A 27,470-nucleotide genomic window follows, 5' to 3' on the forward strand; every position below is an offset into this window, starting at 1 on the left:
ATTGATAGATAGCTAGAAAGAATGACAGACAGACAGACAGACAGACAGACAGACAGACAGACAGACAGACAGACAGACAGACAGACAGACTAGATAGATAGACAGATAGATAGAACAGTAACAACAAATGAATGACAGACAGACAGACAGACAGATAGATAAACAGATGAATGACAGATATACAGATAGATAGAACAACAAAACAACAGTCTAGATAGATTGATAGATAGCTAGAAAGAATGACAGACAGACAGACAGACAGACAGACAGACAGATAGACAGATAGATAGATAGATAGATAGATAGATAGATAGATCAACAGATGAATGACAGATATACAGATAGATAAAACAACAAAACAATAGTCTAGATAGATTGATAGATAGCTAGAAAGAATGACAGACGAATGACAGACAGACAGATAGATAGAACAACAAAACAACAGTCTAGATAGATTGATAGATAGCTAGAAAGAATGACAGACAGACAGACAGACAGACAGACAGACAGACAGACAGACAGACAGACAGACAGACAGACAGACTAGATAGATAGATAGATAGATAGATAGATAGATAGATAGATAGATAGATAGATAGATAGATAGATAGATAGATAGATAGATAGATAGATAGATAGATAGATAGATGTTGCTAATTAAATTATTCAGAGTTACAATTCTGCTCAATAAATCAGAAAGTCTCACCAGCCAGACTTCTGACTACTGGAATGATGTTCATAGTATATTGTAGTTTATTTTACAACAAACTGAAAGCTCATTTTAATTATAGCACAGCGTTTCATCCTGCAGTTAATAACAGGCAGAGGGAACAATGTATTGATTTTGTTTGGCTAGAGCTTCCTGCCATCCATATTTAACAAATACTAAAAATTTCAGATATACATCTAATAACAATGTGCAGTATTCAGGTGTACTTGAGTAACTTGCAAACTTTAAGTGACACAATCTTGATGAATTGTCAATCCTGCAGAGATTCCTTATTAAACCACCAACCCATACAGCGTACAGACAGACAAACAGAAAGCTAGATAACTAAAAGACAAAAGACAGATAAATAGATAAAAAACAGAATGAGACAGACAGATAGATATACAGACAGAGATAGAACAACAGAACGTCAGACGAATGACAGACAGACAGAGACAGACAGACAGATAGATATACAGACAGACGATAGAACAACAGAACGTCAGAAGAATGACAGACAGACAGATAGATATACAGACAGACAGATGATAGAACAATAGAACATCAGGTGAATGACAGACAGATAGATGATAGACAGACTGACAGGCGAACAACAGACAGACAGATTTGATAGATTGAACAACAGAATGACAGACAGACATATAGATAGAACAGAACAAAAGAACGACAGACAAATGACAGACAGATGATATACAGATATACAGACAAACAGACAGATAATAGATAGAACAACCATAACAAGACAAATGACAGATAGATAGATAGATAGATAGATAGATAGATAGATAGATAGATAGATAGATAGATAGATAGATAGATAGATAGATAGATAGATAGATAAACAGATGAATGACAGGTATACAGATAGATAAAACAACAAAACAATAGTCTAGATAGATTGATAGATAGCTAGAAAGAATGACAGACAGACAGACAGACAGACAGACAGACAGACAGACTAGATAGATAGATAGATAGATAGATAGATAGATAGAACAGTAACAACAAATGAATGACAGACAGACAGACAGACAGATAGATAAACAGATGAATGACAGACATACAGATAGATAGAACAACAAAACAACAGTCTAGATAGATTGATAGATAGCTAGAAAGAATGACAGACAGACAGACAGACAGACAGACAGACAGACAGACAGATAGATAGATAGATAGATAGATAGATAGATAAACAGATGAATGACAGACATACAAATAGAACAACAAAACAACAGTCTAGATAGATTGATAGATAGCTAGAAAGAATGACAGACAGACAGACAGACAGACAGACAGACAGACAGACAGACAGACAGATAGATAGATAGATAGATAGATAGATAGATAGATAGATAGATAGATCAACAGATGAATGACAGGTATACAGATAGATAAAACAACAAAACAATAGTCTAGATAGATTGATAGATAGCTAGAAAGAATGACAGACGAATGACAGACAGACAGACAGATAGATAGAACAACAAAACAACAGTCTAGATAGATTGATAGATAGCTAGAAAGAATGACAGACAGACAGACAGACAGACAGACAGACAGACAGACAGACAGACAGACAGACAGACAGACAGACAGACTAGATAGATAGACAGATAGATAGAACAGTAACAACAAATGAATGACAGACAGACAGACAGATAGATAAACAGATGAATGACAGACATACAGATAGATAGAACAACAAAACAACAGTCTAGATAGATTGATAGATAGCTAGAAAGAATGACAGACAGACAGACAGACAGACAGACAGATAGACAGATAGATAGATAGATAGATAGATAGATCAACAGATGAATGACAGATATACAGATAGATAAAACAACAAAACAATAGTCTAGATAGATTGATAGATAGCTAGAAAGAATGACAGACGAATGACAGACAGACAGATAGATAGAACAACAAAACAACAGTCTAGATAGATTGATAGATAGCTAGAAAGAATGACAGACAGACAGACAGACAGACAGACAGACAGACAGACAGACAGACAGACTAGATAGATAGATAGATAGATAGATAGATAGATAGATAGATAGATAGATAGATAGATAGATAGATAGATAGAACAGTAACAACAAATGAATGACAGACAGACAGATAGATAAACAGATGAATGACAGACATACAAATAGAACAACAAAACAACAGTCTAGATAGATTGATAGATAGCTAGAAAGAATGACAGACAGACAGACAGACAGACTAGATAGATAGATAGATAGATATACTGTAGAGATAGATAGAACAGTAACAACAAATGAATGACAGACATACAGATAGATAGAACAACAGACAGATAGACAGACAGATAGACAGAACAGAAAGACAGATAGACAATAGATCAAGAACAACAGTAACAACAAACGAATGGCAGACAGATAGATAGACAGACAGATGAAGAGATAGACTGAATGACAGAACGACAGACAGAAAGAACGACAGACATTAAAAACAGACAGAAAGACAGTATTTAAATGACAATGTAGATTTAACATTTCATCATTTAGTATTAAAATGTATTGTGCTACTATCACCAAGCATGGCCCCATACTCATACACTGAGATCTGGGCTGAACTCTGAATATCCCCTGCCTGGTCTTTTCATTTAGAGTAATTTTACATGTGGTTCAGCACTGACGTGAAATAAATTGTTCCGCCCTCTTGTTGCAGACGCTGTCAAAGTTTATATTTCTAAATGATGAGCCTGAAAAATACTGTTGTAATGAAGCCAGGCAATTTGCAGAGCAGATCGCTCACTCACCGGCTTCGGCTCTCCGGGTCATTGGCCAGAGAGCAGAAGTCAATGCCAACTGGCGGACGGATCAGAATATAATCCAAAAATAAATGAAGAAAGAGGAAACCTTAAAGGAATAGTTCACCCCAGCCATTAAAATGCATCTATTTCTAGCATCAAACACAAAGAGAGATTCTTTTCCAAGCTGCTCTTTTCTATAAAATATTTCATTCAGTGTTTCAAAGAAAGAAATAATACGCAATCGGAATCAAATGAGAGCACGTAAATGATTACAAAATGAGAAATTCATTCTAAAAGTATACATTCTTTTACATTTTGCTTTCCCATAAAATGATGGAACAAGCCATTTTTGCTAAGCGAGACTTTGTTTGACATTACGCAATTGTGCGTAGGTTGCCACGAAGCTTTGAAGGTATGGTACATTGAGGAAAGAAAAGGGATTGTGAATCAACCTCATCACAGTGAGCTGAAGGAATGTTTGAATAACTGTATCGTCACAGCCTTGAATGGTGGAGTGCGCCTGCCCTTTCAAGATATCTGTACAAGTGAGTGTCTGAGGAATACATGAATGTCGAAGAGAGACACTGATTCTGTGGCGGATGTGGTAATCAGAATACATGCATAATTCGGGCGGTTATATGACTGAACGCAGAAAAAAGAACGTGGGTGATGATGAACGCTAATTTAGTGCTTTTCGAGAGCACCATTCAAAAAGCATGAAGACGAAGCCAAGAAACTTTTTTCCATTTAATTATATAGGTTATTCTTTTTCATGGTATGCAGAAGTTTGACAAAAAGAAGGCGTACTGGCGTGAGCTGTATAGAATCTGGATGGCTATGGGAAAACCAGAGGGTCACGATTTGGCTACATCAATCTGTGTAGTTGTTATCTAAAATTGTTTTAAGTAATTGAAATACGGTTGAGGTTAATACTGTGCTGTTACCTGAATGATCCACAGCTGATAGTTGTTCATGAGTCCCTTGTTTGTCCTGAACAGTTTAACTGCCCACAGTTCTTCAGGAAACTCCTTCAGGTCCCACACATTCTTTGGTTTTTTAGCATTTTTGTGTATTTGAGCCCTTTTCAACAATGACTGTATGATTTTAGGATACATCTTTTCACACTGAGGACAACTGAGGGACAGAAGGTTCAAACGCTCACTGATGCTTCAGTGATGCATTAAGAGCCAGGGTGTAAACTTTTGAACAGATTGAAGATGTGTACATTTTTCTTATTTTGCCCAAATATCATTTTTTTTCATTTAGTACTGCCCTTCAGAAGCTACCGAAGATACATATTTCACAGAAGACAAAATAAGTTAAATTTACCCTGATTTTTAAATTCAAAAAGTTTTCACCCCCTGGCTCTTCAGGACTTGTTTTTCCTTCTGAAGCATCAGTGAGCATTTAAACCTTCTGTAATAGTTACATATGAGTCCCTCAGTTGTCCTCAGTCTGAAAAGATCTCAAATCATACAGTCATTGTTGGAAAGGGTACAAATAGACAAAATGCTGAAAAACCAAAGAATTTGTGGGACCTGAAGAATTTTTATGAAGAACAGCAGGCAGTTTAACTGTTCAGGACAAACTATCACTAAACAAAAAAACAGCGCTGTGGATCATTCAGGTAACAACACAGTATTAAGAATCAAGCGTATGTATAAGTTTGAACATTTTTATAAATTCAACTATTATTTCCTCTTGTGAAATGTCTTATTCAGGTACTAAATATAAAAAATAACATGCATTTTCTATGATCTCTCTTATTTTGGTAAAATAATTAACATTTTGCAGATTCTGCAAGGGGTGTGTAAACTTTTAACCTCAACTGTACATCTGAAATAAAATAAAATATACATATTGGATAAAAAACACTTAAAAAGACTACTAAATTATAAACAAATTAAAACCCTAAAATCTAAAAATAAAAGCTAATTCAAAAGTCACACCAACTCACTAAATGTTGTCTTGACATTGAAATTATAAGTCTTAAAATGACTAAAAATAAATTAAAAACAAACAAAAATCTTTTAAATAATAAAATGACAAAGGCACATAACAAAATCACTAAAACTTCGACTACATCTAAAATGAAATCTGAAAATACAAAAAAGAATTCAAGAAATAATACTAAAATAACACCATTTTGCCACTAATGCTCCAGAAAGAAAAACGATGCATTAAGAGCCAAGGGTGTAAACTTTTGAACAGAATGAATACGTATACATTTTTGTTATTTTGTAAATATAATTTTTTTCCATTTAGTCCTGCCCTTCAGAAGCTACAGAAGACAAAGTAAGTCCAATTTACCCTGATCTTCAAATTCAAAAAGTTTTCACCCCCTGGCTCTTAATGCATTGGGTTTCCTTCTGGAGCAGGAAATGTCTAAAAATTACTAAAACTAAAATAAAAATACATTAAAAGAAAACAGAAGTCTTTAAAATAATAAAAATGACAAAAGCACATAACAAAATCACTAAAACTTACACTGAAAACACAAAAATATCACTCCTTTGCCATTCAAAAGTAGGTGGAGATGTGGAAGAGGCTCTTTCCAGGCATTATATACCTCCTTGAGCCAAAAATGTTGACATTTACCTCTGACAAATGATTACAAACAACAAGAAGAAGTGTCTTGTTTTTCAGATAACGTATTTTGAAGGCCGCAATTTACCCAGGCAACCCTGTCAGCTGGAAACATTCTTCCAGTATCATGTTCAGATTATTGAAGTGAAAATATTCACCCCTCGAGTTTGGACTGCAGATTCCACGTCCCACCCCGCACCATTCCTTTACAATAATGTTTTCATGATCTCGCATTTCAAAAGAGAAGATTTCAAGCAGTTTCCAGGAAAAGGGAGTATGCCAGACATCCAACACTGCAGATTAAAAACACGCCACAGCTGAGACGTCCATAGAGTTTGGTTATTCCATTTGTTTATAAATATTTCCCAGAAATTGGCTGAAAAATGCATCCAATCCAAAGTCATCATAAATAACGTGAGGAGAAAAACAACATGCGGAAGTGTGCAGAAGTACAGTGAATGCGATGGCTGTTTATTATATATTTTTATATAAATGTCTGCTGATGCATGTCAAGCCAGAACAGACCCATTAAACAGGCACTATAGTGGAACGCAGTCGGCACCCTTTATACAAGAAGAAAGCGATTCCCTCTCCTGGGAGTGTTATTGGTTTAGAGCACTTTGCAATCACAATTTCTCAGAATATGTGACACCAAGGTGCAGTTTTACGCAGCAAGCATTTGATTAAAACAACAGAGCGAGTGCTACATCTTTCTTGTGGCACCAAAAAAAAAAAAAAAAAAAAAAAGAGGATAAACATTCACCTACTGCTGTAATTCTGCAGAAATCATTGGGTGTGTTGTCTTTTAGTTACTGTGGACAGAAGGTGTCCTAGGGGGTCATTTGCAGAGCAGGGGTTTATCTGACGTCAAAGCATCCCAGGCAACATTATCGCCACCTGGGCCCTTGCTAATAATGCCCCAGACAAATCGACCAACTCTTGTGTGGCCCAGCACAGGGCTGCAAAAACGTCACCGAAGGCTGGCGGTGCCGTCCACGGGGACTCACTGATGACGCTCGACGAGATCTGATTTCGATTGTCTAAGATTAGACTTCGTACTCGCAGGGAATGAGCAGGTCTCAGTTGAATCAAGCTCCCAGCTCGGGCGCTGCTTTTAGGGAGAGAGCACAACAAAGAGCATTAAGTGCTACAACTGTTACACGTTAATGACGTCAAATAAATTTGTATTTTTTTTCAGCGAGGATGCATTAAATTGTGACAGTAAAGATTAATGTTACGAATAAATTTAAATAAATGTTTTTTTTTTAACTCTCTACTCATCAAAGAATCCTGAATTGTCAACACTGATAATCTAATTTCTCATCCAACTTCAAAATTGTCCTACATCGCTGCAGAAGTACCGACCTAGTGTTTAGAAAGTGGATCAGGAAGAAGATCAGGTAAAAGAAGCAATGTAGGATGATTTTGAAGTTGGAGAAAAAAATGAGATGACCCTAACTGTCATGTACAGAGTTGACGCAGAACTAGATAAGATGAGCATTTGAGGTTAAAAAGTATCTACAGGTGCATCTCAATAAATTAGAATGTCGAGGAAAAGTTCAATTATTTCAGTAATTCAACTCAAACTACTTCAGTCTGTGTGCATTGAATTTATTTAAGTCTTTGGTTCTTTTAATTGTGATGATTTGGCTCACATTTAACAAAAGCCCACCAATTCACTATCTCAACAAATCAGAATATGGTGACATGCCAATCAGCTAATCAACTCAAAACACCTGCAAAGGTTTCCTGAGTCTTCAAAATGGTCTCTCAGTTTGGTTCACTAGGCTACACAATCATTGGGAAGAAAAAGCCAAAGAAGCTGGCTGTTCACAGAGTGCTGTATCCGAGCATGTTAACAGGAAGTGGAAGGAAGGAAAAAGTGTGGAAGAAAAAGATGCACAACCAACCGAGAGAACCACAGCCTTGACGGGCTGCAAAATTGAATTTGGGCGAACTTCACAAGGAATGGACTGAGGCTGGGGTCAAGGCATCAAGAGCCACCACACACAGACGTGTCAAGGAATTTGGCAACAATTGTTGTATTCCTCTGGTTAAGCCCCTTCTGAACCACAGAAAACGTCAGAGGCGTCTTACCTGGGCTAAGGAGAAAAAGAAATGGACTGTTGCCCAGTGGTCCAAAGTCTTCTTTTCAGATGAGAGCAAGTTTTGTTTTTCATTTGGAAACCAAGGTCCTAGAGTCTGGAGGAAGGGTGGAGAAGCTCATAGCACAAGTTGCTTGAAGTCTAGTGTTAAGTTTCCACAGTCTGTGATGATTTGGGGTGCAATGTCATCTGCTGGTGTTGGTTACTGCACCCGTTTACCAAGAAATTTTAGTGCACTTCCAACCAACTTTTTAAAGATGCTGATTTAATTTTCCAGCAGGATTTGGCACCTGCCCACACTGCCAAAAACACCAAAAGTTGGTTACATTAAATGACAATGGCATTGGTGTGCTTGACTGGCCAGCAAACTCACTAGACCTGAACACCATAGAGAATCTATGGGGTATTGTCAAGAGAAAAATGAGAAACAAGAGACCAAAAAATGCAGATGAGCTGAAGGCCTGTCAAAGAAACCTGGGCTTCCATATCACCTCAGCAGTACCAGACTGATCACCTCCATGCCACGCTGAATTGAGGCAGTAATTAAAGCAAAAGGAGCCCCTACCAAGTACATATACCCCTACCAATGCACCATTGAGTACATATACAGTAAAGAACATACTTCCCAGAAGGCCAACTCTTCACAAAACATGTTTTTTATTGGTCTTATGAAGTATTCTAATTTGTTGAGATTTGTTGAATAAATTGCATTAAATCCTTGCAAAAAAAGATACATCCTTGTATCAAATCAAATCAAATCACTTTTATCAGTTATAAACATTTAACTATATAATATCACTGATGGAATATTCTCAACTAATGAACTCTTGTATTTATAAACTACACATTAAAATTTTTCTGTTCAATAAAAGCTGGACAAAAGTAGTCCAGAAGTAGATGCGTGCATTTAAACTGAAATAGAAAATACTCATCCGGAATAGCAGATTAAAAATAATAGAGGGTTTGCACTTACGTCACGATTTGGTCAGTTAACCAGATGCGCAGCCGTGTTGGCGATGCTCAAATGTAAACAACAGAATGAACTGCACGGTTAATGTACTACTGAATACATTAGTCTTCTAATTCATGGTGTCTAAGTCACGAGAAAAATGTGTGAAAGCTGCTAAATATTATAGAGACGGACTTAGTAAGCAGGAAAGGGTGCAATATTTTGACAAACTAACAGGTGGTAATGCTACCTCTAAGCAGTATTAATTAAAATATTAGCCTAATATTTCACCCACCTGAGTGGAAATGATAAAAACAAACATAAATGTTGCCAGATTATTGCCCTGGAAATCCTGATTCAGTTTGGCCAACCACAAACGCCTTTTGTTCCCCAGGCAGTTTTTTGCACACTTCTCCTTGATTTGTTACAACTTTTGGCAGTCTATAGTACTCAAAAAGTTTTTTTCCAGGTCAGACTGATTAGTACAGCCCAAAACATGAGAATAATTGATTGTTTTCAGCAGCAATAATTAGCAAAATATGCAAGTTTCATTCGGTTCAGTGGCATTGTTTACGCTCAGTGCTGCCAATATGGCCAGTTGACTCGTCAATAAAACACTCTTTAGGGCATATGCACCGTTTTTTTGCAACACCAGTTTATTTTTTAGTCAGTAACACAAACTGTTTTCTCCAAAATTTCCACTACACGCATTTGCAAGCTCAGCATCAGCAAAACCCAAACATTCAAAACGAGCAGGCAGGAAGTGACTGTAAATTTGATTGGCTAAATAACAGTGACCCGCTGTCAGATTCTTGTTTGTGGTTTTATAGGGCTCAGAGCTGTCATAGAAACAGGTGTGATTTCCCAAGACACCTATTTCAGTGATAGCTGTCAGGCGGTAGGGGAAAAAAAAAATAGCAAAACAGCAAGACATGGCACAGCAGTCAAAGATGTCTAACACATAAACACAACAATTTAAAAAATAGCACAGAACTTAGCAGAAATAGTTTACCCAGAAGGGAAATTTCACTCAATTCAATCAGAAAGTTGTATTACATCACTTGCTCACCAACGGATCCTCAGGAGTGAATGGGTGCCTTCAGAATAAGAGTCCAAACAGCTGATAAAAACATTACCATAATCCACAAGTAATCCAGACCACTCCAGACGATTAATTAATGTCTTGAGAAGTGAAAAGCTGTGTGTTAAGAAACAAATCCGCCAATGCGTTTCAACTGCTTCTGGCCAAAATATGAATCCATAATCCATAATAACACTTCCTCCAGTGAAAAAGTCCATCCCTTGTTGTTCTCTCACATCAAAACCCACGAACATACTTGTTTAGAACTGTTTTTGCCCACAGACAGATCTTGAACTGTGCATATTTTCTCTCCTGATTTTCACTTGAAAAGCAATATTATAGAACACTGTATAATTTTTTTTTTACCAGTTTCAACCTAAAAACTTAAGTTCAGCAGCTGCCTTAAAATTTTAAGTTAACTGAGTTAAAATTAGATTAGATTAGATTAGATTCAACTTTATTGTCAGTACACATGTACAAGTACAAGGCAACGAAATGCAGTTTAGGTCTAACCAGGAGTGCAATAAGCAGCAAGTGCAGGATAAAGGTATAATTTATAAGTTATAAGTGCACTTATAGGAGATATGTACAGGGGGAAGCTATGGATAATATTTACAGATGAAGTACTGTGAACATCATTTACAGATGATAATTAACTACAATTAGAATGTATAAATAGATGAACACAATATACAGGTTGCTATTAACTATAATGTAAATTGCAGGTAGATTTGAACATAACATACAGGTTGCTGTTTACTAAAGCAGAATTTACAAATAGACATGTGTAGATATAGATTTATCACAGATTTACAATATGTATATGTGCAAAGGAAATGTGCATTTACAAATGGCTATGTACTTTTAAGTTTACATTTAGACATTTAGCAGACCCTTTTATCCAAAGCGACTTACAAAAGAGGACAATGGAAGCAATCAAAAAAACCAAAGAGCAATAACATTCAAGTGCTATGACAACTCATTTAGTCTACTTTAGCACTACTGGTATGCGTGTTTATGGTGTTGATTAGGTGATTAGGAGCTCACTTACAGCAAATCATCCACCTGTGGTTAATTGATGTGATCTTTCCTTCCAAAAGAACCTGCTCTGGAGACCAATCATGACCTCCTGGGCGGGGAGTTCAAGCACTCTTCAGAATACGCAACAAGGCATTCATTCAAACAAGAAGACTAATAAAAGCAAGGACAAAGTAGGGTCCTGCAAGGCCATGGGGCTCTTAGGAGACCCCACTCTTGTCGCACTTGCACGTTTGCACTGACTGGAGGTTGCAAATCGCTGGAGGTCGGTGAGCCTCTGTGCTGGTTTCTAGTATAACAGCTCATAGTTCACACTTCTGTCACAGTTTTTCACCTGTATCACACAACGGATTTGTGACATCGTGTTGCTGCTCATTTGCATCATCAAACATCAACAACATACTGTTGCTGCAAATCACTTTCAGTGTGAACACACCTATTACATATACTGTATGTAAAGAGAAATGGTATAGTAAATACAATAAATTAAATAAACAAATGAACAAACCATGTGTGTCAACACGACTACTACATAACATCCAAATTGCAATATGGTGTTCAGAAGGGTAATTTCATATTGTGCCAACAGACACTGGCACACATTCAAACCGTGTTCATCTATCTTTACCAGTTGTACAACTGCTGTGCCTTGTTTCTGGGTATTTGGCCAAAGTGGGCCTTTCAGTTCAAGACCCCTGGACACTGGCTCCATCATCCCGGTCCATAATCTGACCTTGTAAAAAATAGATTATATATATCAAATGTTATATATTTGCAACCTTAAACCTCAAAAGCCTGGAAACGGACATGATGAGGATTTTCAAATAGAGTGAGTGTGAAAAGATGCATCCACGTGACTGAATAAAGACACACACAAAGAAATTGCAAAGGACTTTGAAAACATTAAAGCTTACTGGAGAGTAGGTTTTATGACTATATGACAATATAATAATTTTTAATCATTCCAAGAGAATATATCAATAGTAGAATTTATATAATACACTGACTAATAATAAATAATGTGATGCATGCAAAATTAATTCTTAGATAATTGACTTGGACAAGGTTTATGTGCAGTGAGACAGTGGTGTTACATGGCCATCTAGTGGACAACTGATAGTAGCAACCAAGATACTAAGTTCATTAAAACAATTAAATGCATATAAACATTACAATTAATATTTAAATATATGGAACAACAACACAACAACTTAATAATGTTACTTTGTAAACCTTGTGCACAATCTTAAAAAATGTTTTGGTACTGTTAACCTATAAAATAAAACTATTGTGGGAGGAAGAGAGAGGGACAGATATCAAATTTTCAAAGGTGTTAAATACGTGACTTTTAAACCTAAATATAACGTTACACGTCTTCTTTAGATCAGTTACTTTGGATCTTGCTTGATTTATGAATTTACTTGGATTTGAACAAGACTCTAGGATTTATTAGTAAATTTAAAGGACACTGAGAAATTCAGATTCTTGATCTGCAAGCATGTGCACAATATTATGCAACAGGGCAAAATACACTGGAATATCTAGTTATCCAGTATTTATCCACATGCCTTATCAAAGGTTGCTGTAGGGTCAGTGTGATATACTAAAAATGTACAATACATAATTATACCTGCTTATTCCCTTCTGCACCCCCTTTGACTTCCATTTGTAATTACGTAACAAATGTTGTCTACACCCAAAACTATTATGGATATCACTATCCCCGCAAAGACCACTTTAATTAAAGATTTTTAGTCCCTGTAACCACTCAGAAATGCTGCTGTACTGTATATGAGACTTATATGTGTAAGCATGTTGAGCTCTAACAAATATTAAAAGTTTGTACTTTTTTATACAGGTTTACAATAAATGCAAAAATAAATCTTTGTGGTATAAGTGAAGTCATATATAATCCTGTATCCACAGGTGCCGCTGTTGGGCAGTCTAAAATAAATGGTTTACAGTTGCACACTATTTGATATCATACTTTATTATTTAGTTTCATTTTTGCACTGTTGACTATTTTCTGCATCCTTTGAGAAAATATCTGTGTCCTGCAGTGCACAGATGCTGTTTGGTCAACTAAAAACATTTATGAAAACAATTAGGCTATAAAAATCTATAAAAAACACAAGAATATATAAACATATACATCACGTATAAAAATATAGGCTACAGTTTATGTTGGAAAGTTGGTTATCAAAACGATAAGGTCATGAAGAAGAAATGACATCCAGATAATTGTTTATGTTTTATAATGTTCAAAGAAACTAACTGTATATTGAAAAATAGTGCACACCTTGCTGATTTAAACAGCATAAAACTAATGTACTTTTTGAAACGTGACTAGCATCTATAGGCCCATGCAGGGGAGCTAAAGCTCATATCACTACAATAAAAAAAAAAAAAAAAAAAAAAAAAAAAAAAAACGCGTTGTAGTTAAATACACAGACGCGCGTAGACATGGATATTTGCGTGCATAGTCTTCGGTTAAACTGCGTTGCTTTTAGAAGCGTTAATTCAGCTGTTGCATATAGTTTAATGTCTTTATTTCGTAATTATCAACGTAAATTATAACTGAAATTTGAGATTTTACAAGGGCACAGCAGATTTTTACTGGGGCACGTGATTTTTACGTGACGCCCCTGGGCCCATGGAATAGTTAGCGAATTAGCATTTCACCAGTTATTATTTTATAAGCTAATTCACATCTAGGTCCTACTTACTTAGTCACGGGAAAATGTAGAGGAATTCCGAATTGTTGGTTGAACAGTTAATCCAGTTTCTTTTCTTCTCTCGTTGCAGAACATCTGCTTGTTTTGAAGTCTTGATTTGGAGCGAATCACTACACAGTGATCGAGATGTTGATTCAGTGAATCATGAATAGAACGATTCATTCACTGAACAGTTCTATTGCAGAAGGTCACGTCGCTATATGCCCAAAAACAACCTAAATAACCCAACTACTTCACTTACACAATAGAAATTTCCTGATAATTTACTCAACCCTATGTCATCCAAGTTGTTCTTGTCTTTCTTTCTTAAAGGAGTAGTTCACTTTCAGAACAAAAGTGTACAGATCTGTACTCACCCCCTTGTCATCCAAGATGTTCATGTCTTTCTTTCTTCAGTCGTGAGGAAATTATGTTTTTTGAGTAAAACATTTCAGGATTTCTCTCCATATAATGGACTTCTATGGTGCCCCCGAGTTTGAACTTCCAAAATGCAGCTTCAAAGGGCTCTAAATGATCCCAGCCGAGGAAAGAAGGGTCTTATCTAGCAAAACGATGGGTTATTAAGTTGTAAATGTTTTTAGAAAATAACCAATCGTTTCGCTAGATAAGACCCTTTTTCCTCGGCTGGGATCATTTAGAGCCCTTTGAAGCTGCATTTTGGAAGTTCAAACTCGGGGGCACCATAGAAGTCCATTATATGGAGAGAAATCCTGAAATGTTTTCCTCAAAAAAACACCATTTCTTTATGACTGAAGAAAGAAAGACATAAACATCTTAGATGACAAGGGGGTGAGTATACATTATCTGTACATTTTTGTTCTGAAAGTGAACTACTCATTTAAGTCGAAAAGTAATTAAGGTTTTTGAGGAAAACATTCAGGATTTTTTTTTCTCCATGTAGTGGACTTCAGTGGTGGGCTGAAGGTCCAAATAGCAGATGCAGCTTCAAATAGCTCTACATAATCCCAGTTTTGGAATAAGGGTCTTGTTTGGCAATAATCTAGCAGTTTTAAATCGATTTGTTGTAACCACAAATGCTCGTCTTGCACTAGCTCGACAATTGATCCAACAACCTGTTGGCCATCATTGAAGTCCACTATATGGAGACAAATCCTGGACTGTTTTTTCTCAAAAACCTTAATTTCTTTTCGACTGAAGTAAAAAAGACATGAATATTTTGGAGGACATATGGGGTGAATAAATAATCAATAAAGTTTTATTCTGGAAATGAGCTAATCTGTTAGAAAGTGTATTTACAGATCTTAAAAGAGGTTTAAATTAAGCATTATACACACTTTTTATACAAAACACAAAACAGCAGATCTATCATCTTTGCTCCAGTTTGCTGGATTTAGTGTCTGTTTGCTTACTTTTATTCTACAGGCTCTTTCACAAACCCGCGGAAACCTTAAATAATCAAACAATCAAAACATCTAAAACTATGTTACTATGTTAGTAGTAATTGACTTATGCAGTTAAACACAGCGCTTTCCTCTAAAAATCTTAAAAATGATGTTGGGTTCTCAAAGTGATTCACACTCAGGTATTTCTTTGGTTCTTTGGTTAATGGGCCTGCTAATAGTATAAAACGCATTGTTCTAGCCATCATATAAATACACTAGGTGGCATCATTGCCCTCATTCTCACTATCACAACTCATTTATAGCTTACTGTGGCTGAAAAAACAGGATTTCATAATTTAATAATAAAAACTTGTCTCCAGCGATTACAGAAGTGCAATATGCAGATTTCAGCAAGACAGTTTCTGATAGCAGCCTGAAGAGGCAAACATTGTGTAACTCAAAGTGCATGAACTCACTTTAAAAGAACAATCCAATAAAATCACTTTCACAATCGGTTAACCTTAATAAAACCATAGGCATGGAGCTATTTTAATACATTTAAGGAAACCTGGTCATTCCCAACAGTGTCTATAATTGCATTATTAATAGAGCAATGAAACACAACCAATGTGGAATGAAATTTATTTAGATTTATTATATTTTTCTGTACATTATTAATATTTCTAACACTGTGTGCAAGTGGCTGGAATGTTTATGTCTATAAAGCTGGTCTTTGAAAAAATCAGATCTTTCTAAACTAAATAACATAGACATAAGTTTAATAAACATAACCAGTCACAACAGTCTTATACTGAACCTCAGTTTGTAGTGAACTTTGCTCTGAGAGAAACTGTAATGATCATATCAATCTGCATTAATGCCCCATTATCTGACTAAGCAAAGATATCAAATCTGTCTGCTTTCTCTTTATTATATCTGTTATCCTGTGTGTTTGCAAGGTTTTAATAAAACTCTGCACATGGGTCATTATGCATTGATATCATAGTGTAATAACTCACAGTAAATTACTATTGCTAAGATTAACAGCCAGTGTGTGAGTTTATTTAAAGTCGGTGCACCACTGATATAAATCTTTACAATCTCAATATCCCATTACAATGATCTTTGCAGTCTTTTATCCACCCCCTGTTAGCTTTAAAAGTTTGTGCATCTGTGTGCATATTCTTATCTTATGAAATTACATCACACAGGATCATTTATGGTCTGTTTTTTTTTTCTCTGATAGCATCAACAGATCAATAGGCATAGGTTCAGTGTTGTTTATACTGTGATACAGGTAAAAACAGACTTATACAACAACTGAATTACTTTATTCTTTTGACTTTGACTTCTGTTAAATCAGAGATAACTTGCATATGCAAACCTTTAAAGCAGACAAAATAATTCACTGTATGCATTTAAATCGAACGGACAATGAATTTACATGCAACAAAGTTAACTCATGCGCTTGATAAAATTAAAATAATATAATATGTCATAATGTAAGAAAGCTAACGTTATATTATAATATTTCAAAGTAGAAAGTCACTTTGTACAAAGCAAAGGATATAATGGCAAATATTGAGTTAGATAAAGTGAACTGATATTTTACCACTGGTATAGGCAAATACTGAGGAAACTGCTGATATTTTTTTTCAAAGAGACATATTTACAACAATTTATACAGTCACATTAGAATTACACATTATTATTATATTTTTACATAATTATCTTTACACACAAAAAGATAATTAGTAGAGCAGGTATTATGTTCAGAACCTATCTGCTTTGTCGAGATCAATGTCTTTTTCTACTGGACGTTTTGGTTTCTTGGATGCCTTGACAAGTCCAAAAACCAGGAGGACAACAGCAACCGCTGCAATAACGGTGAGACTGAAGAGGACATTGAGAGCCAGTGTAGCATCAGAACCTGACACTTTCAAACCCAAGAAACTGACCAAGAGTTCCTCACCAGGAGGAGGTGGAGGAGTAGTTCCTGTAAACAAGAAAAGAGTCAGCTGAATGAATGAATGAATGAATGGATGGATGGAGAGACAGAATGATGACACACAGAATGAAGGATACAATGAACAAAAGAACAAAAGAAGATAGATAGATAGATAGATAGATAGATAGATAGATAGATAGATAGATAGATAGATAGATAGATAGATAGATAGATAGATAGATAGATAGATAGATAGATAGTACCTGGGATTTCACCTTCAGGTTCATGGATTTCACATTCATGTGGACTTTCTCCTGGGCTTATGAAGCCATTGCAGTTGATTATTGTAGCATAGCGCCAGACAGATTTCTTAGGAATACGTTGTAAAGTTAAATCTGATCGATTTACATAGAAAAACCCAAATTTGTCATCATAACCCGTCGCCCATTCAAAATTGTCCATCAGTGTCCAGGCAGCATAGCCAAGGACGTTCACACCATCCAGCAAACGTGCTAAGGGATAAAATAACATTTTATTAAATTATCACAAATGAAGTTTTACCAATAGTCTAAAATTAAAACAAACGCATGGAAAAACATCCTGTGCTCTCTGATAAAAAAAAAAAAAAAAAAATCTTTACCTTTCAGGGCCTGATTGATATAGTTATCATAGTAGTGGATTCGGTGGACATCATTCAGAGTCGTTGACTCTCGTTCTGATACTCCATTCTCCGTGATGTAAATAGGAGGGTCTCCATATTCCTCCTTTATGAAATTTAGAATTTTTCGGAATCCCACAGGAGTTACTTTCAGCCAGAAGGATCCAGAATCCAGCCATGTACGATCCGCAACTGTTCCTGCACCTCTGGGATAGACAGCAACATAATAAATATCAAATTGGGCCTGAAACAGTGTGACAATGTTGATTAAAACTAAAAGGGTACCTGTCTGCATCATAATGCTCGAGGTCCTTGTAGTCCATGTTATAGGCTAAGACAGTGGTGTAGTGGTTGAATCCAAAATAATCATGAGTTCCCTTAATCCTCGCTACTTCCTCCGGGGTGAATTCTGGAAGTCTGTCAAACGCAAATGTAAAAGCATTCAAAAACATTTGAGCTTTGAGTTCCTCAAAAAACAAACAAGCAAAAATTTATATTACCTTGATTGTGGTCGGCCAGCTGCTAAACTTCTCTCTTGAATTATGTTCTTCATTAAATCGCTGTAATCTCCATTGAACACGGGATGAGCAAACCAACCAATCTGGAACTGTTTCAAGAGGTAGAAAAAGAGCAGTGTCACATTATTAATTAGTGCTTAAAATAAATGTTTTAGTCATTTTGTTAAGTAGTCATTTGTGTTTAACTACAAAACTGTACCTGAACTACACGCACGGCAGCGTCCAGATCTTCCTGTTTGTATGGATTTCTTGGTTCAGCCCAGTCAGAGTTTATTGTGATGCCAACAATGCCACCTTGTGTTGCACGATACTTGTCATTATACAGATGCCATGCCTCAGCATGAGCCTTGATGAGGTTGTGTGCCACAATATATGGTGCAGTGCCTGGTCTGAAACTTATACCTAAACAAAAACAGATATGTTGTATTATGAACTTTTAACACTGTAATCAATAAGATAAATCATGTTTCAGAAAGAGTAAAATAATTATTTTGCCAGTTATACCTGGTGCGGCACTTCCATAGCCATGTCCTATCATTGCAACATTGTAGGGTTCATTTATAGTGATCCAGAACTTTACTTTGTCTCCCAGACTGTTAAATACAACATCAGCATAGTCTCTGAACCTTTCAACAATGGTATCATTTTCCCATCCACCAACATCCTGGAGTGCTTGTGGGAGATCCCAGTGGTACAAAGTCACCTGTCAGTTCAAAATGATTAATAGATTGTCAGAAATTTGTCAAATTCTTTTAGGGTACGAGAGCAATTTTTATTTAAAAACATTCTACCTGTGGCTTGATATTGGCTGCCAAAAGAGCATCCAGTAGTCTATGATAGTAGTTGAGTCCAGCTTCATTAATTTTGCTGTTTGTTCCATCTGGCATAATTCTGGTCCATGAAATAGAAAAGCGATAGTGGTTGACCCTCATTGTTTTGAGACTATTGATATCCTCATCGATCTTGTTATAGCTGTCACAGGCAATGTCACCGTTTTCATCCTTCGATATCTTTAAAGCAGTATGAGCAAATTTGTCCCAAATGCTGAGACCTTTTCCATCAGCTCTCCATGCGCCCTCTATCTGTGGTGTTAGAAAGTAACATTGTCATCAACTGAAGTCATACTAATACTCATACTCCAATACTATGTCAATGACTGCTAGTGGACATGCAGTTAGAAAGTTACTTATAGTCAACATAATGTCTAAAGTGTAATAGTTTAATGGATTTTTAAAATAAATTATACCTGATAGGAAGCGGTTGCTGTGCTCCACACAAATCCCTCTGGAAAATGTCCATATATCATTTCTTCCTCCACTGGCAGTGGAAAGCCATTATTTTTCATTATATCAAAGTAGAGATGAGCAGAGCGCTTTGGAGTTCTCGGCCGACTTGAATGTTTAAAGTTCACATAGTGAAGTCCATAACCAACAGTGTAGCCTTTCAGCCACTCAAAGGAGTCCATTAGAGAAGTAGCAATGTAACCCTTGACACGTACTCCATCCAGATTGTGTGCTAAAAAGAGAATACATGTAAATGTGTGCCAATTTCTAGAATTTTCAATTTAACACTTTTACAAACATTGGGCTGCATTCACTATTAATAATAGTTCAAATACTGGTATATCCAAAATGTAGATTTTATAATAGTATTAAAAACTAATTTGCATTTGAAAAATATTGTTAGCATACCTTTAAGAGCCTCATCAACATAGGTCTTCAGGAAGAATATTCGATCAGTGTCATCAACTGTTATGGCAGTGCCTGTAGCCACACCATTTTCCGTAATGTAAATCTCAGGGTCTCCATATTCTTCCTTTAACCAGTTAAGAAGTCTCCTGATTCCCCAAGCAGCAGCCTTTTGCTCTTTAACAGCTGTATTTTCAGAGCCATCTGCATCACCCTTTTCAACATCCTGATCAGTTTCATAAGACTCAATATTGAGTCTGCTGGTCACATGATGCACAACTTTGATAGTGTATGTATTAATGCAGAATACATCAGCTGTTCCTTGGATAAAGGCTTTGTCTTCATCAGTAAAAGAAGGCAACCTGGATTCTGTCAAGCCTTGAAGTTCACTTTTGTTCCCAACCTGCCACTTCATGGCATCAGGGTAGTCACCATTTTTAAAGATGGGGTGTGCAAACCAGCCTAACTGGAACTGAAGGGCTCGATCAGCAGCCATTACCTCTCGAGGGACGCTGATGTCTAGGGGTTCTGCCCATTCAGCGTTCAGACTAATGGTTACCAGACCTCCTTGAGATGCCCTGTATTTCTCATCATAGGTGTGATATGCTTGTGCATGAGCTTTCAGGAGGTTGTGTGCAACCCTGTATGGAGCATCTCCAGGTTGCTTCACGTTAGGTGGAATCTGACCCAGTCCATATCCAGACCATGCAATTGTCTGGGGTTCATTAAATGTGATCCAAAACTTCACCCTGTCCCCAAATGTTGCATAGCAGAAGTCACAATATTCATTGAATATGTTAATCATTTCAGGGTTGTCCCAACCTTTGATGTCCTGCAAAGCCTGTGGCAGGTCCCAGTGGTAGAGAGTCACCATGGGTGCGATATTGTTTGCTATAAGACCATCTATGAGCCTGTTGTAGTAGTCAACCCCCTTTTGGTTAAGAGAAGATGTACGGCCGCTGGGAAAAATTCGAGACCATGACAAGGAGAATCTGTAAGTCTTCACTTTCAGGGCCCTCAACATGTTTAGATCCTCATCTATTTTATTGTAACTTTCACATGCCACATCGCCGTTGTTATTGTTTGGGATATTACCAGGTTTCTGAGTGAAAGTATCCCAAACACTTGGTCCTTTTCCATCTGCATTCCACCCACCTTCTACCTGATATGCTGAAGACGAGACACCCCAATGGAATCCCTCTGGAAATGTTCCATAGTGATAAAGCTGTCTCTCAAACTTAGTCTGAGGTGAGAACTTTTCCCAAACAATCTTTGATTTTGAAGGAACTTCAGATGGTGGCAGACTAGGGAGTCTTGTGATCTCAATTTTATCGCCATACATTTGTATCTTAGCTTTCGCAGCAGTCTCAGCAAATCCATTTTTCTCAATCACTTTTGAGTAGTAATATAGTGATGTTTTTGGTGTTCTTGGCCTGTCAGGATCATCAAAGTCCACATAGTGCAATCCAAATCGTTGACTGTAGCCTTGAGGACCTTCAAATCCATCCATTAGAGACTGGACTGTAAACCTCTGGACGCCAATTCCATCTAAATCCACAGCTGTTTGGACAGAAAGATGTAGTTAGTGAATTTTACATAGCAGCCTTTTATCATATAATTTGATGTAAGGATTTGCCAAATATACAGTGTACTTGGCCTGGAAATAATTAATACTAAATAATGATTACTTCAAAAATAAAAATGTTAGTATCTCTAAGAAATACATCACAGACCTTGGGTTTACAGTAGGTTACCAACTGCTTGACTGACTTATCTCTAAAATGTTATCTCTTAGTTTTAAACATTAACCAGTTTTCTTAGGACGCCTACCTTTCATTGCCTCATTAATGTAAGTTTTGAGATAGTCAACACGGTTAGTGTCATTGAACACATCACCACTGTATTCAGTTGGCATTCCATTTCCGGTGATGTAGATGGGCACCTTTGTGATGGACGTGTACTCTAAAGAGATGTAGTTCAATAATCTTCGAAGGCCCCATGGAACAGACTGGATCTGGTCAGAAGCTGTGGGAGGCCATGTGGGGTCAATATCAGTCTTGAAGTCCCCGACATTATTTGGTCCAGCATCACAACTATTCAAGCTCTCACTAATCAGTCGGGAAGTGTGGTGGTTAAGTCCAAAGAAATCAGCTGTGCCTTGAATTCGTTGTTTCTCAGCCTCAGTGAAGACAGGAAGTCTTGCCAGCTCTTTACCACAGATATCTTTCTTTTTCTCAATCTGTTCCTTAAGCACGGCTGGATAGTCTCCATCTACAAATATAGGGTGAGCAAACCAGCCCAGCATGAAGTTTAAATAACGCTCAGCTGCTGCTACATCCTGATCACTTGAGGGATTCATTGGCTCTGCCCAATCAGAGTTAAGAGCAATGCCCACTTTTCCACCTTGCAGTGTTCTGTAATTATCATTATAAATATGCCAAGCTTCCGCATGAGATTTTAGAATATTGTGCGTCACCTGCAAAAACCAATACAGAATTATCACTTTCTAAAATCTTAAAAATATATGGTGCTTTGTCAGATTGATAGACACACCTTGTAAGATGCGATTGTTGGGTCTTTCACTCCTGGGGGATGTTCCCCTGTTCCGTAGCCCAAGTTGCTCACTACCCATGGGCTGCCGAACGTGATCCATGTTTTGACTCTGTCTCCATAATGAGAGAAGCAGAAGTCAGAAAATTCTTTGAAAGCTTCCACAATAGAGTCATTTTCCCAGCCGCCTAAATCCTGCAGAGCTTGGGGAAGGTCCCAGTGATGGAGGGTAACAGTGGGCTCGATGCCAGATTGTAGGATTGTATCAATCATCTTGTCATAATAAGCAACACCCTTTTCAACTAAACTTCCTTTGCGTCCAGTGGGGAAAATGCGAGCCCAGGAGATTGAGAACTGATAATTAGGTGTCATCATGCCCCTAAGCAGATACACATCATAGTCCACCTTGTGATAACTATCACAGGCCAAATCAGCAGTCTGGTTTTCAAAGACATGACCCTCATGGCTAAATCGGTCCCATATGGTCTCACCCTTCCCGTGTTCAGCCCATCCACCCTCCACTTTGAAACTCTCACTGGAGATGGACCATTCAAAACCAACTGGGAACGAACCAATCAAGAACTGATCACGGTCACCTTCGGTTTGGTTTTTAAATTTCTCCCAGACTGTTTGATAAGACAATGCAGAAGCTGAATTCTTTGAGACTGTCTTAGTATTTTCCACCTGCAAACTAAATGAGAAAAAATTTGTTATGTTGACTTAAAAATAGCGATAATATACTGAAATATGTACCTTTTTGGTCTTAACTTTACCTTTTGAGTGTTTCTTCTTGATCTAGATTCTCAAAAACATGTGTGATGTCACAGCCCATGATGTGAAGATCCTTGTTCTGTAAAACTGACAGATGTCACTGGGTTAGCATCTGCTATTTTAACAGCATAAAAGCATCTAAGACTTAGGACACATCACTTAAAAAATATGTTAACTTTTACCTCCAAAAATGGCATGAAGTGGCTGGAAATAATCTTGATATTTATCACAGTCTTTGACTGTCAGCTGATACATAAGGATGGGCTTTTGACCACTGCCAATCTGAAAGAAGAGTCCTCAAGTGTCATTTTAGTGTCCTGAAATGTTCTGTAATCTTCAAGTCATTTAAGCAGTCCTTGAATATTAAAAACCAGCCAAGTTAAGTCTTGTGAAATTTGATTCACTATTGTAACAAGATCATCACCTGTAAATCACAATAAATCATTACCTGTAACTTCCTCAATTCCTCTGTAAGAGGTGTCTCCAATTTGCAGTTGTACTGCATGTGCAGAGAGATGAAATCCACATATTCCTGAAGATGAGACAAGAGATGTATAATATTAACTATTCACCAGCATAATATATGATGATCTGTCTTAAACACTTACCATGATTTTTGGCCCCATTTGATAAATGGAGTTAATGTCACTGGCTCTGATCCCAAGAGACAATTGAAGTGCTAAGAGAGAGAAAAAAACACTCTGAAGGGCACCATCGTCGTGTTATTGTAAAGAACTATGTAATAGGGAGACTGGGCCTAGTTGTCACACTTTTATTTGAGTGAATAATAATAATAGTTTAACGTTTAAATAAAAGTTTATTTTTAAAGTTTTTTTTTTTTTTACATATAACCAAACACATGGACCCTGTTGTCACATTACATGGGATAAGTTGTCACAGTGGCCAACTGTATGAAACTTATGTAAAAGGTATCATATAAAAATATACAACCATTATTTGGTTCAACAGAAATCATAATAATATGTATAGAAATTACATTCAAAATGCATGTGACAACCCCGACTAGAGACATACGTGTTTTTTTTAAACACTTGCCTTAAGAAACTTTTCAAGGTTTTATTGGAGTAATTTTGTTGAGATGTCAAAATTGGACATTTGACACAAAATCCACTCAGTTACTAAAGTGTCTGCCCTTGAGAACGAACCCTGGTCTGTATACATTAAACATTAAATTAATAAATTAATTAATAAACGCCTTACCTTTGAATATCTGATGATAGACATTGTAAACATTTGCATGGCACTGGACAGCATTTTGAAGTTGCACTTCATGTAGCTCATGCAGGTGACTGAACGTGATGAATGTTTCCACAAGATCCCTAAATGTATTGAACACAAATCCTGCATATTGCTCAAACATCTGCACCAGTAATGGATTCTCCCACCCTCCATATTTGTCTTTGAAGAGTTCTGGTACAGCAGAATGATGGAGAACCAGCAGAGGTTTGATGCCCGATTCAGTCAGCTGCTGCACAAGCATCTTGTAGCACTTCACAGTGTCTTCATGCGGCTGGTTAGGATCACCTGAGGGAAGGATGTGAGACCAGGACAGGGGAACTTTGAAGTGGGTCACCCCTCTGCTCTGAAGGTACAGAAAATGGGCTCTGGATTGTTGTGGCATTGGACCTTCACAGGTAAACACATTGTCTTCATCTGAAGGTGAAATCTGGCTGGTGGTCAGAGGGCCTGCAAGTAATAAGAAGTCCTGTTGCTCTGCATAACTGTAGTTCCAAAAAACAACCAACAAACCTAGAGAAAGAAATCCCTCTAGGACCTTCATCATGAGAGTTTTGCAAAGGGGAAGAGTGTTCAAAGCTCTTTATAACGACTATTGCTATAATCTAAGAGGGAGGCATGCATATCAGTGTCACAATCATGCAGTTTAACATTAATCTAACTATTGATACAGTTTATGGCAGTCATCAAGTTTATCATATGGACCACTGGTCAGGAACCTATGGCTCAAGAGCATGAATGAAAAAGCATAAAATGCATTTACTAAAGTTTTCTATTTCAGTGACTTTCAGTTCCAGTGCATGGCACTGGAAAAAAACAGCAAGAAGACATGGCAGAGCAGTCAAAATGTTCATCTAACACATATGAAGCAATGAAAAAACAGCACAGACCTTAAATAGTATAGTTTACAAAGAAATTAAAACTTGCTGAAAATTATTTTTGAAAGTCTGAAAAGACGCATCCATGTGACTGTGACTAAATGCAACTGAATATAAATGAAAATGATTAGCAAAATAGTTTAAAAACATAAAAGATTATTGTAATACATTTTATTATTAGTGATACATTTCTTACCAAAAGTATTTTTTAGATTATGAACAAGGTTTGTGTGAAGTGGGACAGCAGTATTACATCGCCACCTACTGGAAAAGAGATAGTAGTACAAGACTTGTTTAATTTTGAATTTATTTGCCATTTGTACACACTCAGCCAGTAGGAGTGCACAGGAATTTTACAGCAAAGCTGGCCTAAAATCATTTAAAGTACATGTGTTTAATTTCTTAATTGAAGACTTGAATAAGCATGGTACTACTTGTGTAAGAGACAAATTAAAGATATCTGTGTACACACCTGACAATTGCTCAGCACAGATTTAGGACTATAGGACTTTTGGTGATGCAGAATCGGGACACAGTGCCTTTTGGGGGGTTACCTGTCTCAAAACCCTCCGAACCTGTGCATGTGTCACCTGGAGTGCATAGTCCTTGGGGTTGCAGAACATTTTTGAGAAATTGTATTCAATCTGTTAAATCTAGTGTAGAAACTCTTGAGGCCATCTGGTAAGGTGGTGTCTCAGGTTTCAGTACAATTTGTGTTCCCCTTGTGGCTGGTGACAGATTAAATTCCCTACCACATACTACAAGTATGGTTTTGCAGGTAATAGCTTTCAAGTTCTTGGTAATATGCCATTTTGCTGTTCTGATAGACTTTTGTATCGCATATCAGGCTTTCTTGAACTCCTGTCTGTCCCCTGACTTAAAAGCTTACAGTTTTTCCTTGATCTTGAAGCATCCCTATTAAAGTGCCTATTAAACCAGGCATTTGAGGACTTTTGATTTGGAAAAACACAAACAGTTCTGGAAGGGACACAGATGGAAGTACGCTAGTTGATATAATCACTGACAGTCTTTGTGTAATCATAAATATTGTCTGTAGCCTCCTTGAAGATGTTTATGTCTGTAGCCTCTAAACAACCCTGCAGGTTTGTTTGCAGTCTATGTATTATAGGGTTAGTTCACAAAAAAATGAAAATTCTGTCATTAATTACTCACCCACATGTTGTTCCAAACCCGTAAGACCTTCTCCCGTCTGCAGAACACAATTGAAGATATTTTTGATGAATAGTGAGAGGTCTTTGACCCTCCCATAGACAGCAAGGGTACTACCACGTTGAAGCCCCAAAAAAATATAATTGACAAAGTAGTCCATGTTACATCAGTGGTTCAACTGTAATTTTTACAAAGCTACGAGAATGCTTTTTTGCACGAAGAAAACAAAAATAAAAACTTTATTCCATACATCTGTCTCTCCTGGTTTTTCGTCTCATACCACGGCTGAGGTGAGTCCCTTGAGCAAGGCACCGAACCCCCAACTGCTCCCCGGGCGCCGCAGCAATGGCTGCCCACTGCTCCGGGTGTATGTTCGTTCACTACTAATGTCACATGGACTACTTTGCTGATCATCTTGGTACTTTTCTAGGGCTTGAATGTGGTAGTACTCTTGCTGTCTATGGGAGGGTCAAAGACCTCTCGGATTTCAGAAAATGAGAGAAGGTCTTACGGGTTTGGAACAACATGAGGCTGAGCAATTAATGACAGAATTTTCATTTGTGGTGAACTAACCCTTTAACAACTCTAACTGTGACTGGGTTATCTTTCAGCCATTTGGTGTAAGTAGGCTAGGATTGCTAGATGGTCGGATTTTCCACTCTCCTCTCTCTACATTCTGA

At 37.0% G+C, this 27,470-nt stretch overlaps 1 protein-coding gene across 1 annotated transcript; it reads right to left on the reverse strand.

Moving 5' to 3' along the window:
• Positions 1–15,980: 15,980 nt before the first annotated feature.
• LOC141341095 (lactase/phlorizin hydrolase-like) lies at positions 15,981–25,318 on the reverse strand. The gene is made up of 17 exons (XM_073846239.1): positions 24,707–25,318; positions 24,094–24,164; positions 23,934–24,017; positions 23,668–23,767; positions 23,488–23,572; positions 22,718–23,405; positions 21,995–22,640; positions 20,168–21,724; positions 19,723–19,991; positions 19,268–19,558; positions 18,981–19,179; positions 18,676–18,878; positions 18,459–18,565; positions 18,244–18,375; positions 17,941–18,164; positions 17,564–17,812; positions 15,981–17,348 (listed from the first exon to the last, which is right to left on the reverse strand). Exons 1-17 carry the CDS (start codon positions 25,287–25,289, stop codon positions 17,125–17,127), a joined length of 5,712 nt encoding a protein of 1,903 aa, XP_073702340.1. The 5' UTR covers positions 25,290–25,318; the 3' UTR covers positions 15,981–17,124.
• Positions 25,319–27,470: the final 2,152 nt, after the last annotated feature.

Source organism: Garra rufa, chromosome 8, assembly GCF_049309525.1.
Source record: "Garra rufa chromosome 8, GarRuf1.0, whole genome shotgun sequence".
Classification (NCBI taxonomy): domain Eukaryota; kingdom Metazoa; phylum Chordata; class Actinopteri; order Cypriniformes; family Cyprinidae; genus Garra; species Garra rufa.